The 17515-nt window shown below is 32.2% G+C and overlaps 1 protein-coding gene across 5 annotated transcripts in view; it reads right to left on the bottom strand.

The window, feature by feature from the left end:
* Positions 1-17: 17 nt before the first annotated feature.
* CXADR (CXADR Ig-like cell adhesion molecule) overlaps positions 18-17515 on the bottom strand; it is a 365654-nt gene continuing 348156 nt past the window's right edge. For 4 of the 5 annotated variants that reach the window (XM_058186358.1, XM_058186359.1, XM_058186357.1 and 1 more), the window contains one exon: positions 13788-16585. In XM_058186358.1, the coding sequence (XP_058042341.1) occupies positions 16318-16585 (268 nt within the window). In that variant the 3' untranslated portion in view covers positions 13788-16317. Of the gene's footprint in view, positions 7950-13787; positions 16586-17515 lie in introns of those variants that run through there. The other variant, XM_058186356.1, reaches the window with a different exon arrangement.

The following is a 17515-nucleotide window of genomic DNA, read 5'->3' as shown; positions in this document are numbered from 1 at the left end:
TCTCTAAAATACAAAAACACTTGACACTCATGGGACAAAAGTTATATAGGCTGTAAGTTGACTGAGGAATCTCCTTCTGGTAAATACATGAAGTGTGTGTGTGTATTTTCAGATCTAAACATTTTTTCTAAGAGTTGGGACTACACATAGCTTTTGTTCTCTATTTAATTTAGATAATTCCTCAAATTGAGCTTGAGTTTCAGAAATGATAGTTTGGCCATTGATCATTCAGACTGTCCTTGACTTCCAACGGTTTAATGATTCCAAATCATGGCCTCGGAAAAGTGACTTACGACCTTATACATACATCATGAGAATGAAGGAGACTTTAAAGTAGCAACAATAGTGCATTGGAATATCTGCAAAAAATTCTACATACTATATCTCTCAAATTTGTTTACTGTAATTTACAATTAACTGCCTGCAAACAAGAACTGATAGGATCACAAAATAGATCAAGTGCTCTGAGTCTTTAACATTCAAAAAGACAATCATCTGCCATACACCAATCCAGACTTAACAATTGTTGATAAAAACAAAAAACTTTAGATAGTGGACATTGCAGTACTTTAAGAGAGCAAAATAGAAAAGAAAGGTGGGCAAAAATTCAAATTCAAAGACCTGCAAATAAAAGTAGAACTGGCAAAATAAAATGAAGATAGTCTCAATAGTAATAGGCACCATGGGTGCAATCCCAAAACATCTGGAGCATCACTTCAGCATTGACAAAATCATCACCCAATTGCAAAAGGCAGTTTAGCAGTTTACATACTGTGACTACCTTTAAACAAACAACATCCCTATCCAAGGACCTTGGGAAGGACTTTATACGTAGATAAAAATCTAAACATTTGACTAACTGCAACAAAACAATTTGAGATTGTTACAGAGAAACAACAATTAGAGGAATTGATGGCAAATGGCAGCCATGACAGGATCTGAACACTTCTGCACTGATGACTTATTTTTGCAGCCTGAACCTAGTAGGCCTAGTCAGTATGCACCAATATTAAGCCCATGTTCTGAAACTTTTATGAAGTATAACAGTAACCAAATAGTAACCAAAAAGTGACAATTTGTTATCAAAATGCAGCATAAGTGGTACATTATACGTATTGGGTAGAAATCAAACCAGCCAGAAAACGTCTGGAGCATTCAATTCTTTCTTTGGACAATACTGATTCAGACATTGACCAGCTGGATGTCTTTTGAAATGTAACCCCTCAAATTAAAAGTGTTTTGTCGTATTTCAGATATGGTGTTTTGTGCAATATTGGCCTGGAATTTAGGCATGGAAAAAAATATAGAATGGTGACTTTTGCATAATCCTGGTTATTCCTCACTATATAAAAAAACCATTTGTATAATTTTCAATAACAATGTGAAATTTGATATTTCAATTAAGTAACAATTTATAATTATAAATTGAAATTAAAAGTAAAATAAAAATGAAGTAATATATAGTTATTACACAACTGTAGATGCTAGTATTTTCTATTTTCTAGGAAAAGGCGGTTGTTTAAAAAAAAATCCCAAAAAAAATCATACTGTACCAAATTTTTATCAAGTATGCTGTATTATGTATGCCCTCTGGTGGCAAAAGTTACTAACTGTTGAAAATTCTTCATATATATATATATAAACAAAAAATAAGAGGTGCAGTGGTTAGAGTGCAGTATTACAGGCTGTTTCTGCTGATCACTGGCTGACAGCAGTTTGGCAGATTGAATCTCACCAGACTCAAGGTTCACTCAGCCTTCCATCCTCCAAGGTGGGTAAATGGAGAACCCGTAGCGGAAATTTCAAGTAGTTCACAGAACTGGTAAATATGGCCTCTGATTGCCCCCCCCCATCAATTCTCTGCCTCCCAAGTCACAGCTGAACAGGAGGAAATGGAGATTTTGCAGTAACCTTCCCCTGGAGTGGGGAGGGAATGGAGATTATATAGTATACTTCCCCTGTCACGCCCACCAAGCGATGCCATGCCCATTGAGCCACTTCCACAAGAGGCTCTCTTTAGACACATCTTGCTATGCCTTTTGGAGACTCTTGCCATTTTAGGGAATGTTTTTTGTCTTAAATAACAATGTAGAAGGTTCCTAAGGCAAGCCAAATAAGGAAGTATAGTGAAAAAAAAATGCTGACTGAGACATATAAAGCTGGATTTTAGTTTATTTTGGTAATCACTTGTAGCTTGTTCTTTGCTGTAGGTGGCTAATTTTTTTTGATCCTGATTAAAAGTGGAAGCTAAGATGGAAAAAGTATTAGAGATATACATATTTGAAAGGTCTCTAAATAAAATCTGCCAATAATTTTTTTTGATCCTGATTAAAAGTGGAAGCTAAGATGGAAAAAGTATTAGAGATATACATATTTGAAAGGTCTCTAAATAAAATCTGCCAATTTATTGACCAGCTGTGCTCCAAGGATGATAAAAAATCCTCTCAAACTACTGAGATGCAAACATGTGGAGAATGTTACCAAACTACCAAGGCAACTTCACAAAGCAGCTGAAACTTCACAAGTAGCTGAAAATGCAAAGGAGTTAATTGTAGTTTTGGAAGAACCTGATATTAACTTTCACTATTATTTAAATATAAATCTCTCAACAAAACTGAAAGACAAATTTGGGACTTTTAAGATTATTAACAAGGTTGAGGATTTAGTGATAAAAAGAAAAGCTTACAACTCCTTGACAAAACTTTCAGGGAAGAAAAATATTTTACTTAATATACATACACACGTTATGTTGTTATATTATATATAACGCTTAAGTAATTCTTAAAGTAGGCAAATGTTATTGAAAATGTATTTGAGAGTACCTTTATTAAGAGAAAATTAAAGAAAATGATGTACCAGTTTAAAGAAAAACTGTTAAAAAGGATGCTTATAAAATAAAATAAAAAATTCTATCAGGGTAGTTTGGAGGGAGAAATCTAAATGTACTGAAGCTTAAAACTTGTATGTTAAGAAGTCAAAGAAAAAGATGCACTAGAAAGTTTTAAAAAAGTTTAGCTCTTTGAAAAAAGGATGAAAAAAGGGTTGTTTTCAGTAAGGTCAAAGAATTTGAAAGCATACAATGAACCTTGTAAACAAAAATGGTGATAGTTCATAAAGATTATTAGGTGCAAATCAAAATACATACTATTTCCATAGCAAGGAAGACAAAGCAGGAATGGTAAATTGATTATTTTATTCAAAGAGGAGAATATATTTTCATTTGGATATCAGTTCTGGATTTTATGCTTGTGGCGGCGGGAGATGAAACTTTGACTTTGGTTTTATTGATCAGAAAGATTTGTCATTATACTATATATTCTAATGGCTAGTTATATATTAATGTGTAAAAGCAAACAGTTGAGGATGGATTTTTTATCTTGTACTGTGCTAAGAAGAGTCAGAGGCCAATGCCTTTTTTTCTTCCCCCCTCCCACGTTGTATCTCACCCCGTTTTCCCCAGTCCTTTTCCTACCCTTAATTTCTTATTTTATTTTATTTTAAATAAAACAAATAAAATTTGAAAGAGAATTCAATCCTAGACAGTGACAGATGTTTTTCTATTGGGGCACAAAGAAAAAAGAATATCTGCTGCAAACTCCACATAGATGTCAGGAAGGGCATCCAGCCGGTAAACACTCAGCTTCACTCAGTTATCCCCACCTCAATAAAAGGGATTACAGGGTCGTAAAAAGAAAAAAAATCACTTGATCCTCATTACTGAATCATACTTAACTTTTTTAATGAGGTAAGCAGATTCTTATTTTTTAAATTCATCTAAATATTGATGAGATAAATTGTTGGCATGAAAAAGTATTACAAGCTGCTTACAAAAAGGTTGCTAACATTTACAGAACTATAGCACAGGTGTGATGCTACATTGAAGATGAACCTTCACAATTAAAAACTTTTGCTCCAGAGTGCCAACTTAATTCGGTTTTCAAACTGCCATCTGCTAGATGTCATAAGTAAAAAGACTCAAAGACTTTTTTTACCTTAAAAGGATTGTAAGCAGAATCTTATCTGACTAACTGAATTTAATGAATACTTTAGTCAATTATTTTTTCTACAAAATAAAATTTCATTCTTTTCATTTTTTTGAAAAGATTTTTTTGCTGAAGCATATTTATTTATACATTAAAAGTTATTAACAAATAATGTCCTAATGTGTACAGAAGTTCATGATAAATCATTAGAAATGGAAAACGAATATATAACGAAATAAAATAGAAGAAAAAGAAAATGATATTATGCTTTACTTTCTGTCTATTAATATTTCTTCATATTCTGGGCTGGAGCAACAAAATAATGACTAAATCTAACTTTGTAATTTATTTAAAATGAAGTGCACATTTGATAAAACATGTTTATACTTGGTTGAGAGTATAATTATAGGTCTGTAAAGCAGCTATTTTTGTTTTCATTACTCATTAATATGCTTTGCTGTAAATTTCACCATCTGAAAACACCTTGAAATTAATCTGTCATATCAAATTATTATAATGAACAAAAAAATAAACATTTGCCAAAAGTATATAATGCATGCCCTCACTATTCCTAATTAATGTATGCCAAATAAAATATTCTGTTCTATAAAATGTAAAAGATAAAAATAGCAATAGCACTTAGACTTCTGTACCACTTCATAGTGCTTTACAGCCCGCTCTAAGCAATTTACAGAGTCAGCATATTTCCCCCTCAATCTGGGTTCTCATTTATTTATTTATTTATTTATTATTCATATTTGTATACCGCCCTATCTCCCGAAGGACTCAGACAGACTTCAGAAGGATGGAACATTGAGTCAACCTTGAGCTTGTCAAGATCAAAGTCCTGGCAATGGGAATGCAGTCTGCAATACTGCATTCTAATCACTGCGCCACCACAACCCAATATTCTTGTGTCAACCTCACAACCTACGCTACTTGCCAATATTATGGAAATGGTTAATTCTTTATTCAACTTTCTAATGTGTCCAGTGGTTATGGAAGGAAACTTTTATTATTTAAATTTATATGGCAGCCTATCTCAAACTCAAGACTCTTGGATAAAAATAGCTAAAAACTATACTTTAAAAAAACCCTATAATCTAAGGATGAAATTAAAACAGACACCAATAACAAATTAACACCAGATGAATAGCTGAACAGGTATTAGCTGAACAGTTATTCCACATATCCATGTCACCAAGTCCAGGTGACAAATGCAGGATCAGGATCAATCTCAGATCTGGGCATTCAGTCTGCAGGTTACATCTAGCCCATTGTCTGTAGAGCCTGTGGCAGCAGGGGCCCTATTGGTTCGGATAGACACATAGTTTCTCATGTGGCCTCTTGGAAAAATTAATTGCCCACCTCTGATCTAACTGAAATCAATCTTACTGTGACTCAGCTGAAACATGTTCACAGTTCACACTCCCAGTCTCCAGACACTTAGAAACTTCATAGCATTACTTGGAACAATCGGGGTGTCATCAGCATACTCTTTGGTTTCTCAATCCATGCCATAAAATGAGCTCACCCTACAGTTTAATGTAAATATTAAACATAGTGTGGGCGAAGAAAGCCTTGCAGTGCCAGGCAAAAGCTCCTTTTTCTTCCCTGTATGAAAGCATACAAGTAAAACACTGAGAGCCCAGGAATGTAGGTGTGTAGGTGTTTGTGTGTAAGAAAGAATAGAAAGGGATTTGCAGCTGAGAGTGGAATAAGTCAGTTGAATAGACAACTGATAGTAAAAAACAAAACAAAACAGGAAGGACTTCACAATGCCAGCAGCAGTCAAGCTGAAAGAGAAACAAGAGTCCAGCAGTTTCATCACTCAGCAGCAACAAGGAGCAGCATCTGGAAAAACACCTTCCTATTCTCACCCCAGCACAGATTGAGAAATTGCCAAAGCAATTTAGAACAGCAAACAGCACCAGAAAGCAACTTGAAGGTGGCTAAACTCTTTGGTGTGCTCAAGCAACAAAGAATAGACTAATAAGATGTAGACATAGATATTATTATAGATATAGAGGTAGTCCTCATTTTTGACCACGGTTTGTATGGACATCAATTGTTAAGCAAAGAACTCGCTAAGTGGGAAATGAAATGACTGAGGCTGTTTTCGCCATTCCCCCACCCTTTGGAATGCTCATCTGAGTACTGGGATAATTAGGAAGAAGAGAAATAATGTTTGTACTTACATTTATTTGAAAAGGATTACAAGAGCAGCAGGTAGAAATGGAAATTATGATTTAGAATCAAAATGGAAATAGAAGGGACTTGGATACAGACACTTGATAGCGAGACTGTTTTGGAGAAAAGATGGGAAGTTTTGGAGAAGGAAAATAAATATGGTATTGTTAAGGAGTAAAAGCAAGGAAAACAGAAAGGGACAGAGATGGGTTAAGACTGGTAAGGAGATGCTACCCTTATTGATAATCATTCTGTCCTGAGACTTTACATGTACAAATACAACATATAAAAACAAAACAATGTTCTGTATGATGTAAAGAATGACACTGATATATTAAACATCAGATTTCACATAGAATAAATATGACAGCTAGTATCTTGAACAATTGTGAGACTTTTAGCTTTATTAACTATGATCAAGATTTCCATCTTTTTATGAATTATCAATTCCCTTGATTGCCTCTTTATTTCTATTTTTGTGGTATACACACATTTCACATTACAGTCCTAAAAACATAATTTTGCAGCTTTTCACAATTCTTGATTCTGAAGTTAAATTATACTCTCAAGAATCATTTCCAAATAAAAGATTTAACTACTGTATATTAAACTACTATAATTTACTTCCCTATTTTAGAAATTTATGCATGAAAAAACCAAAGCAAGTATCTCCCTATAGTTTATTACATAAGGATTTCCCCCCCAGGATTTTTCAAATGGCATTAAATATTTCATTATAAATAATACAAGAGATTCTGCCAATTCCTCTTGTAAGGAATCCCATTCTAAAATAAAGCAACAAAAAGCTAATAAGTGATTCAGCCAAGGCCTCCTAAAGAATGATGAAGGATGCAAAACAAATAGGCCACATGATACCTGTTGATATTAAGTGGGGGATTTTTTAAAAAAGGACTTCAGTTAAGGTTTATTTTAAAATTTGAAACATACGCATATGATCCCCAGGTTCTCATCAATTTAAAAAACAGATATTATCAAGAAATTAGTTATCATTAGCTATGGATAATTATAATGAAATAGAACCATTTATTGAATGGTTTGTGTAAAAAAGATAGTCATGAATATCTGCATTATGTTTTTGTTACTTTATGGTTTTATGATTTTGCATTGTATATTCTAGTTTCTTTTTTAATTGTATTCAAATAATAAAAAATAAGACATACATTTTAAAAAATTCAGATCCATACAATTTAAAAAAGCATAAATATATAATCTGAAAGGCAGTGTGTTAAATCATACTGATTGGCTCTAAAGTACATTAGAAAATACATCTTTTACTTAATTAAGTACTTGACACTATATTACTTATTATCTCCATTACATGTTAAATCAGCTGACTGTAAGAACAGTTCAACAATGAAATCAACCATACATTTCCACTCATTGGTTGTGTCCCAAGAAAGCAGGCAGCCATCTGTCAGGGTGCTTTAATATAAATTAGTGCACTAAGCAGAAGGTTTGATGCCTAAATTGCTCCATTCAAGTAGGTAATTGCATGATCTTCAATCAATTTCATTTCTCTTTTCATATTTTCACATTTTTCATGTCTGGGTCTCTTATAAAAATTTCAAGCAGTGTACTTTTAAATATTTGAGAGGCAAATATTACCAGTAGATTTACTCTACATTGTCTGCAGACATTAAAGCAGAATGCTAAAACAGAGTACTTCATTTCCTTCTTAATGTAAAATTCATGATATATGACGTTTCTTCAACTTTATACCACCGTTATGTCACCCATCCTGCATGCGTTTTCATACTACAACAGAGAAAACATTAATAATGAATAAATGAATTTTAAAATTAAAGTATAAATAAACAATTATTCTAAACTTTCAAGCTGTAAATTGTTGCTAGATATTTTAAATCAGACTGTTAAATGAACAAACTCTCCATCTAATGAAACTAGTTCAATTTAAAGAAAGCTTAATTATACTAATATAGAGTTTCACTGCTTCTATATAGAATATTTAACTAATTTGTGATTAAATACAAATGTTCTTTTTTATCTCAGCTTATATTGAACATTTAATTTTATTTTAAGTCAAATTCATTAATCCAATTCGTATTTTACAGAAAGAGTGCACAATTTCCACGCCTGAAATAACAGTGAAGGTCTGGTGGTAAACAGTAAGAAAACTGGCCAAAAAGAGTTCCCAAAACCAAGAAATTAATTAAACTAGCAATTTATTTTCCTATAGCATTGTTTTTATATCATATTTAGTTTATTCAAAAAATTAAAATATAAAATGACAAAATATTTAAAATAAAAAAATAAAAAATAAAAATCACAAGACATTAAAAGTTGTCTTAAAATAAAAGAAAAAAAAGACTAACGTATACACATATCTTTCCTAGCTGAATGTTGATTGATAGAATACAACATGCTAGCATCCACCATAAATGTGAATTTCTACAAAAGGAGCAATTAACAAACATATTGACCTAGATCGAGCATATGAATATATAAGAAGCCAGACCATTCAAACAACCAATCAACAAAATAACCAATCAGCTGCTCAGAATTTAACTATAGCTCCAAACAACCAAATGACCACACTGGCATACAAGATATTTATAAGCTAAAGAGAATAGAACAAGACTGTCCTGCTGATGATGTTACCTAGCCTGGTAATAAAATGTTCAGAAAATAAATTGAAACAAGCTTGGAGAGCAAACCACTGCCAAATAAAAACCCAAGCTACAAATATTTTCATTATTTCAGAATAAAAGTGTTAATTTCCCAACCCTTGCAAAATAGGCAAAAATAATTTTAAACTATTAAAACTGTTTTTTCAAATTGTTAACCTATCGTATATATATATTAATAACAAAAGTTAACAGGAAAAATAATAACAAACATATAAAAGTATAAATGTAATAAGAATTATTAATAGTAATAAAAGACAAAAATGAAATTCCAAAACCCTGTTAACAAACTGTTATTGTAATCAATTTGTAGAAAATTTACCATGGCTTCAGTCCCAAATCATCCCAAAAAATTAACCGTAATTGGTTCTGGATCAAACATTCATGTTTGTTTAATAACATTTATTAATTGCTGATTGATTGAACACAGTAGGTCCAATGTCCAAAGCCAATTTATTTCCCCCCCCAAAAAACCCAGTTAAGATTCTTCCCCAATTAAAATTAATAAATCCATTTCCCACTCTCCTTCACAGCCCTTAAAAAAGACCCATTTGCCAATTATCCACCCAGAGAGTTCTCTGCTCAAAATTATATAAAAGAACAGGGTTGGGCTTCCAAAAGGTATATGAAATCAATTCTGTAATTTCTAAGTCCTTGTTTTTCCTGAATATTTTCTACAATCTGTGTTGTTTCTGAGTCCATATTTATTCCTTTTGTTAGTTTAAAGTATTTAGAGTCGGTTTCTTCAGGACGTTTTCCAGTCTTTGAGTTCATCAAATATTTCAGAAAAAAAATCAGCTAATGACTGTATGTTGCTAGGTAGTCTCTTCCCCTTCTCAGCCTCTTCCTTTTCTCTGTAATCTGGTATGTTGTTGTTCAATGAAGTAGATAGGTAAAGCAGGGAATGAACAAAATAACAGAGGATATTTTCTGACTATTTTTATCCAAAGGCTTTTTGCAGGTTAATAAAATGCAGATTCCCTGCATGGAATAGTCAATAATATATAATTCAAATATAAACACTTACCATTCAAAGGCACATGCTATGTTTCCATAAGGAAAAGCAGAAGTTGGTTACGAACAGCCAAATAAAAGAGGGAGAGCAGAAAAAACAGAATGCAGCAGGGGCTTGAAATGAATCAGCATTCAGCATTTAAAAATAAAAAACAAAAGCAGATTCAAAAAGTGAGGTTAAAAGTCCCAGGCGTGCTTACGACAACATTCTGCCAGTAGGAAGAAATATAAAGACTGCCGACTTTCCAGCTACTCCCACAAGGAGCTGCAACTTTCAAGATTCCCGCTCCTGGCTGTGTACACAGCCATCCAAAAGTTGTCGAGTCATTCTTAAGTGTCCCCATTCAAATCCAGGGGCAAGACTGCCAAAGAACCAGCTCTGGCAGCAACACAGCAAATCCTAAGAGGAAAAAAAGTCCCTTACCCTTCAGCAGCCATCTTGGGGAGAAGTATTCTTATAGCATTGTTGTATAAGATATGTTTTTAAAATAAAAACAAAAATTGTAAGTATTTATAGAACCCCACTGATAGGATGATTCACTCTTATCTTCTCTGATTTTTCAGAAACAACCTTTTCTTCCCTAAATATTAAATCTTCCACTAGGTCACAGGTGTCAAACTCGATCGTGGCATGTGACATCAGATGACACATGACATTTTTTGCCTTTGCACAGCTGGGGTGGCCATGGCCTGGGCATGACACATCCGGCCCGCAGGCTGCCAGTTTGAACCCCTGCACTAGGTTGTTAAAGTTCCAATGGCTGGAATATTAAAGGGGAAAGTATGGTTTTTCAAGAAAAAAAATGCATTTCCGCCTGCTTGAAGTACAAAATGCAGTCCATACAGATAACGGTTGCTATATGCAGTGATATAACTCCATATACATTACGGGCAAAGTTTTCCATAAGTGCTGATGTAACAGTTTATATAACACTGCTAAATAAGCTAATTGCTCACTCATATCTTTTTGAATTCAATCCAATAATTTAAGATAAAAGTAGATAACATGTTAACGAGGCCTTATTAATATAAAATTGCTAAGTTAAAAAACAATTTATAGCTTTTGCCCCAGAGAAGCCATTTTATCTGTGCATATTCTAACTCACATTTAAACATATTCAAGCATAAGACTATCTTAAAATTACTATTACAGTTCTCTAAATTCATGTTGAACTTTGCACAAGTTTCTCTATAGTGTGGGGGACTCCTGTTTTTAGATGTTGCCAAAATAAATATATGTATATCTTGTCTGTTCATTTTCCAAACATTTCTGAAATAATTGTGAAAATTTTTTTAGCTAGTTTTACTCTGAAAGCCTCTAAATTAAGAAACTACAAAGAGCTATACAAGAAAGCGTAGTATGTTTAATGATCTTCTTTAAAGGAGAAAGTAACATTTGGGGCACAAATATCTATGATGAAGATATAACAATCATGAAATTGAACACAAAATTTTATAATTTGTATTAATTAATGCTTACATACCTGGTAATGCTAAAAATAAAACTGAATATATGTTATTTTATATATTCCTGCAATTGAAACAACATACTGTATATAGTCAACTTAGTTATCTCAATAAAAGTACTTAAAATGTGTTATTGGGCCTAGTAAGACTTCGATATATTTTCTTTTTAACATAACATGACATAAACCATACTTTGGATGAGCAGAGAAAACAATACATTTCAAAAATAATTCTTTTTTCTGCTTCATCAAGTCCTTAATATAGAGGGCAGTAGGAAAAGACAGTGATAGTTATAATAAATTATGTCCATACAACTTACTGTTCTCTTTATATTTGTTTTTAAAAAAATTGTGTTAGAAAATTTTTGCAATGAAAGAGCATGTAACATGGAGTATATAACATTTCTATTAAATTCACACAATTTTTTAAAAAGATGAAAATTGTATATTTACAGCTCTATGAATATAAATAATAACAATCAAGCCCAGTTTCTTTTGTAATTTTGCCAAAAAAAATAATAGTTTTTTGTTTTGGCTTAATTATGTAAAAAGCATACTCAATATAAACAAATTAATTTAAAAGCATTTACAAAACAAAGAATCAATATTTAAGAAAATCACAATATATGATTTACTAATATCTTTATTGCAAACATTATACCAGTAATAAAACCAGTTCCTTCCACAATTTTCATTGCTTATAATTTTTAACAAAAATGTAGGAGGGAAAAATCCACATATAAGTGAGTTCATCATAAAACGAAAAACTTATGATGGTGCCTCATAAATGTTTCACAATTTATGTTTCATTTACTGTGTTCTGTGCTTTGATTCTCCCTTTAAATAAGCAAGCCTTTTCTCCTACAGTATTCCAAAGCCACACAATTTCAGGAAAGGGTGCATTTGGCTTTAAAAGTCGCCAGTTTTACATATAAAAAATACATACTCTGTTAATGACATTGACATCTCTGATTAAAAACCACAAAACAAAATATTCTGTACAGTACATATATTTAAAAGATGTACTGTAAACAATTTACAGGGTCATCAAAAGGAGTTACTGTATTGACAACGCTAATGAACTTTTAACGTAACATAATTTAACTCCCATGTATATTATTTGACAGATTTGACACATGCAATATTAATGTAAAACCTACATTAATTTTCACATTCAAAAGGAATTTTAAGTTCATACATTAACATAAGCCAACAATCTATTAATATAAACCAATTAATCTATTTATTCAAAAGCTATTTTTAAAAAGGCAAAATAAATGTTAACATAATTAAAGATTGGCAATAGTTGCACAACTTTTATTATCAATCATACTCCTACTACAAACATAGCTACTGAAAGGGCTCATAAGGGTAGAATGTATAATAATCAACTGATCTCTTTTCCTACGAATAGCTTGTGGGAGATAAAGGTCGAATTGGCTTAATATGCATCACCGCAGGTTGTTTGCCTTTTTATTACTATATGTAAAATAGATTACTTTTTCTTGAGCCCTGATACATCACAATTGAAACACAGCCTCATGAAAAGCGATCTTTTACAAAATATGAATCAGATTTTATCAAATGAAAATTATTTTCAATACATTCTAGAAGTATAGAATAGTCCAACCCAAATCAATTCCTACTTTATATGCAAACACAATCAGACTATCCTACATTTAAATATGTAGAAATCACATTTTGCTGATAAACCACTGTATCGTTTTACTATTCATTTATTATTTTTGTGAGAATGAGCAATGATAAAATTAAATGTTCAAGAATTCTTCAAACTTCAAACAGCATTTTGCATTTTGTCTGAATTCTACTATTAAGTATACACATTGAAAAAAATCTACCAGCACAACAGAATGACATAACTGTTCAAACCTATTATTTAAACAATGTAGTCAAATTCTTGAGTGTAATACTTCAAAGTACTGTATACCACACCATATGTTCATAATGCATTTCCAAATCCTTTGATTTTTTTTCTGAAAGCATGTGAACACAAGCAAAGAACTCGTTATTATAACAGTCACACCTTTTTAAAAAAAACATTGTACAAATGTAATTAAAAAAAAACTCACGAATTTGACTAGACTGATTTCAGCAAGCCAGCTTTAACACAATAGTTAGGTTTAATCCAATATAAATTTAAGGGGAAGCTGCCTTCTTACTGAACATTTAATTTTTATTATTATCTTACTATTCTATTTTTTAAAAGCAAGAAGGCAGGTTATAATAACAATAATTCAGTAGTCTTGAGCAATGGGAGTTGTATGAGTCAGATCATACCACCTGAAGGAATTATAAAAATAGTAAAGGCGGAAATTCTGAAATTCAAAATTATGCAGTGACTTAACCAGCATTTGGCAGAAAATATTAAACAATAAAAGAAATTGCAGTATTTTTTCAAAAACTGTTTTTCATGGTGCAGTCAGAAATTTTATAGGCGAAATCTGACATACAATCAAATATAAAGTTTATTGAACACATGTGTAAGGCAGACATAAAAATTTATATCTTACAGTATCAAGAAACCTAAAAGACCTCGATATGTGAAGACTAATACTTCTCTCCAGTATCTAAACTTAGTAATAATAGCGTGTGCACTTCAAAAACTGTTTATTATCTAATTCAATATATCATACTATCAGATCAGGTCCACTTAATAAATATCAAAGTTATTTGTACTATGTTGCATTACATTTAGAAATAAAAATTCTTCAAATTAAAATTAGGTAACACAGAAACACTATACTACAATTAAGAGTAACATATTACAGGTGGTTCTTGGTTTATGACTATTCAATTACTATGGTACTGAAAAAACGAGTTTAAGACCATTGCAACACTCCTGACCTCATGGATTAAAATTCAGGGGCTCAGCAATTCCCACTCACATCTCTTTTCCCTCAATCTATTACTTTTTGACCATCCTGCAGAATAGCAGGGCCGGGGCTAAAATCTCAACCAGCCAACACCACCCCCAGGCCTCTACTTCAGCCCCAGAACTTTCTTATCTTCCCCAAGTTTCATAAGAATAGATCCACTATTGGGAGAATGGTAAAAGTCCCATTCTTGCAAGCCAATATCCCATTCTAGTGACTCTTCAAAAGTCCTGCAAGAATGGATGTACTATTTGGAGAAGGAAGGAATGACCAGTGCTGCTTTGCAAGGTGGCCAAAAGGGCACAGGTCAGAAGGAAATAGGCAGATAGGAAGAGATGTATGGCCCTGCAGTCATTAAGCTCTGCTCGGCCTGATGGGCTACTTGAGGCTTTTCAAGGTGCAGCCCCATTGTGTCACGCTACTGGATCAGGGTGGAGAAGCTGAGGATTCCAGCACCTTTGTACCACATTGCAGCTCTCCCCAACTTGCATGCAGCCTGCACCAGGCCTCCTCTTCTCTGTGGTACATGAGACTCTCTCAGCTTAACAACCCATAATTCAGGAGTGCCGAGATTGCTAAGTGATGTGAACACATGATATCTCGCTTTACAATTGCATCACTTAGCAACTGAAATTCTGGTCTCAACTGTGATTGTAAGACAATCACAGTTGTCTTATATATATTTATAGATATACTATATCTAAATATCTATACACTTGCAGTAACTTGGGTTACTGCAAGAGAAGTTTAAATATTAATTCTTGATATCTTAATTTTTAAATTATTCTTGTATACGAGAACCACAATTTCAAAAAAAAGTGTTATCAAGTATAAATATTTAAATTTATCTTGCAGTAAATTTTTGAAATTATTCATGTGTACAAAAAGCATAAGAGCCAATTTGGTGAAGTAGTTAAGGCATCAGGATAGAAACTGAGAGACCGTGAGTTCTAGTCCCACCTTAGGCACAAAGCCAACTGGTTATCTTGGGCTAGTCACATTCTCTCACCCCTAGGAAGGAGGTAACGGCTTTCTGAAAAACTTTTTCAAGAAAACTGCAGTCTCCAAGAATTGGACATGATAAATGGGGAAAAGAAGACAGAAACAAATTTTATAAGTCATTGGGAGCAATTTCCTAATAAGAATTTATAACTTGTCACATATACATATAAACTACCAGCTTAAGCTGATATTCACTTTTTGGTATTCCAATCTTTTTTATTGGTAATAAAAGCAGTAGAGGAATATAAATAGGATGAATTAATAAAAAAGTACTAAATGATAACACTGAAGATATTAATATAGTGGGGAAGCACTCATCAGCTCTTGGGTTATAGAAAACTTTACTACAAAAATGTAATTGTGCCAGTATATTTTATAAATTAAACTTAAGCATTCTGGTCCCATATGTAAAATCCATTTGCACAAATCTTTATAAAAAACAGGGAATTTCAAAATTGCAAGTACAGGTTATAAAATATCATTAATAATTGAATTCAGGTTTAATTTCACTATCAGATCATGTTTGTAGCTAGTATGCTGACTAAATCTATTCAATATTACATATCTAGAGAGGATCAGTTTATCCACATAGAACAAACAATATTCTGTAAGACTGGAGAGCAAGGGAGATAAAGAGAAAGTGTGTGAAAGGACAGAAAATGGTACATATGGTAAACATGTGCACTACTATAACTAATACTGCATTTTAAATATTCAAAGTTTTTGAGAAAAGTACTCCAGAATCAATATTACAAGAATGCAAGTCTATTTTCAGATTTGTGAACAGAAAAACTATCATTGTAACAGTTCTCATATAAACAGATATCAGTAATAATGTAAATACAAAATGCTTCATGTCATACAATCTACTATAACTAATAGATGAATAATTCATATTTGAATATTTATTTTGAAATTCCTACAAATATGGATAGCATTTTTTCACTGTCAACTTTTCATTGCAAGCAGTCAAACTTAATAAAAATATATTGAGCTAAGAAGATATATCTTGATGCTCAAGAGTATTTTTAAATGTGTAGAACTGGAACAAATTAATCATCAATGTGGTAATGAACTGGTGAAACTTCAAATTAATGTCATGTTATACTATGGAACCATCTTTGCTTTGTGCTGGTATCATCACAGGAATAGCTCCCATTCTACTTAGATTAGGTGCAGCTACCTTTGGTGGATCAAAGTACTGATTCTGAGCGGGAGTACGTTCAAAGTCTTCACTCGGTACTTTATTGTACTGAGTTTTGGTAAAACCATCTATATTAGATGGAGACATTGAGCCCAAAGATGATCGATTACTCCCTATATAGCTGCGGGCTGTTGAGGCACGACTCTTTGGAGGAGGGACATCCTCTCTGAAAAGAAGCATATTTAAGAATTTACTTAAGAATCTTTAGAAACACTAAAAACCCATCAATACTTTTTATTTAATGAAGGGTACTAACACTACCATAATAGCAGAATATTCATTTTCACTATCACAGTGTTTCTAAAACTTGGCAACTTTAAAATAAATGAACTTTAATTTCCATAATCCCACAGGCACTGATTTATTCTATCCTTAATTTTTTAGAATGTTTTTGTCAAATAAATCTATATAACATAAACTATTTTTATCATCATTTATTCTAAGCTACATTCCTTAAGCCTAAATAAATGTACTGTAAATAAATAAATGCATGACAATTTAAGATGCATTTTATTTACTATTAATGAATTAATGTTTAATTTATATGCTGCCCATTAGCCTGAGATGACGACTCTGGGCAGCACAGTGCATTCTTTAAGACAATTAGTGTCTCCCAAGTTGCAGTCTCACTATCAGAAGAAGAAAAAAAATCAAGGCAGGCAATAAAGGAAATGAAGAAAAAAGAAAAATATAATTTCTTGAAGAATGAAAAGAACTGATGCAGATATAAAAATCATATTATGTTATGTTACATTTTAATATTTAAAAATGCTAATATTTATATACAAAAATTGTACATTGATCATTCCCTTTTCTTGCTATATTGAGAATAACAATTTACAACTTTTGTTGTTTTAGCTAACAAAATGAATTTGAAGACTTGCTTTTCAATGCTAGGACAAATATCAGAATCTATTCAGTATTCTATTGGCTTATGAAGCCAAGGTGTGCTTATTAGGTTTTCTGACTGATACCATTTCACCAAAGCAAATAAAATCATCAATTGACTATTGCATCTAAAAGGTGCCAACCTTTTTGATTGATTAAATGTTCTTTTAGATTTTGTTTAGTTTTAGAATAATTAATATTTCTATTA

Source organism: Ahaetulla prasina, chromosome 5, assembly GCF_028640845.1.
Source record: "Ahaetulla prasina isolate Xishuangbanna chromosome 5, ASM2864084v1, whole genome shotgun sequence".
NCBI lineage: Eukaryota > Metazoa > Chordata > Lepidosauria > Squamata > Colubridae > Ahaetulla > Ahaetulla prasina.
This window is presented reverse-complemented; position numbering and strand designations above follow the sequence as displayed.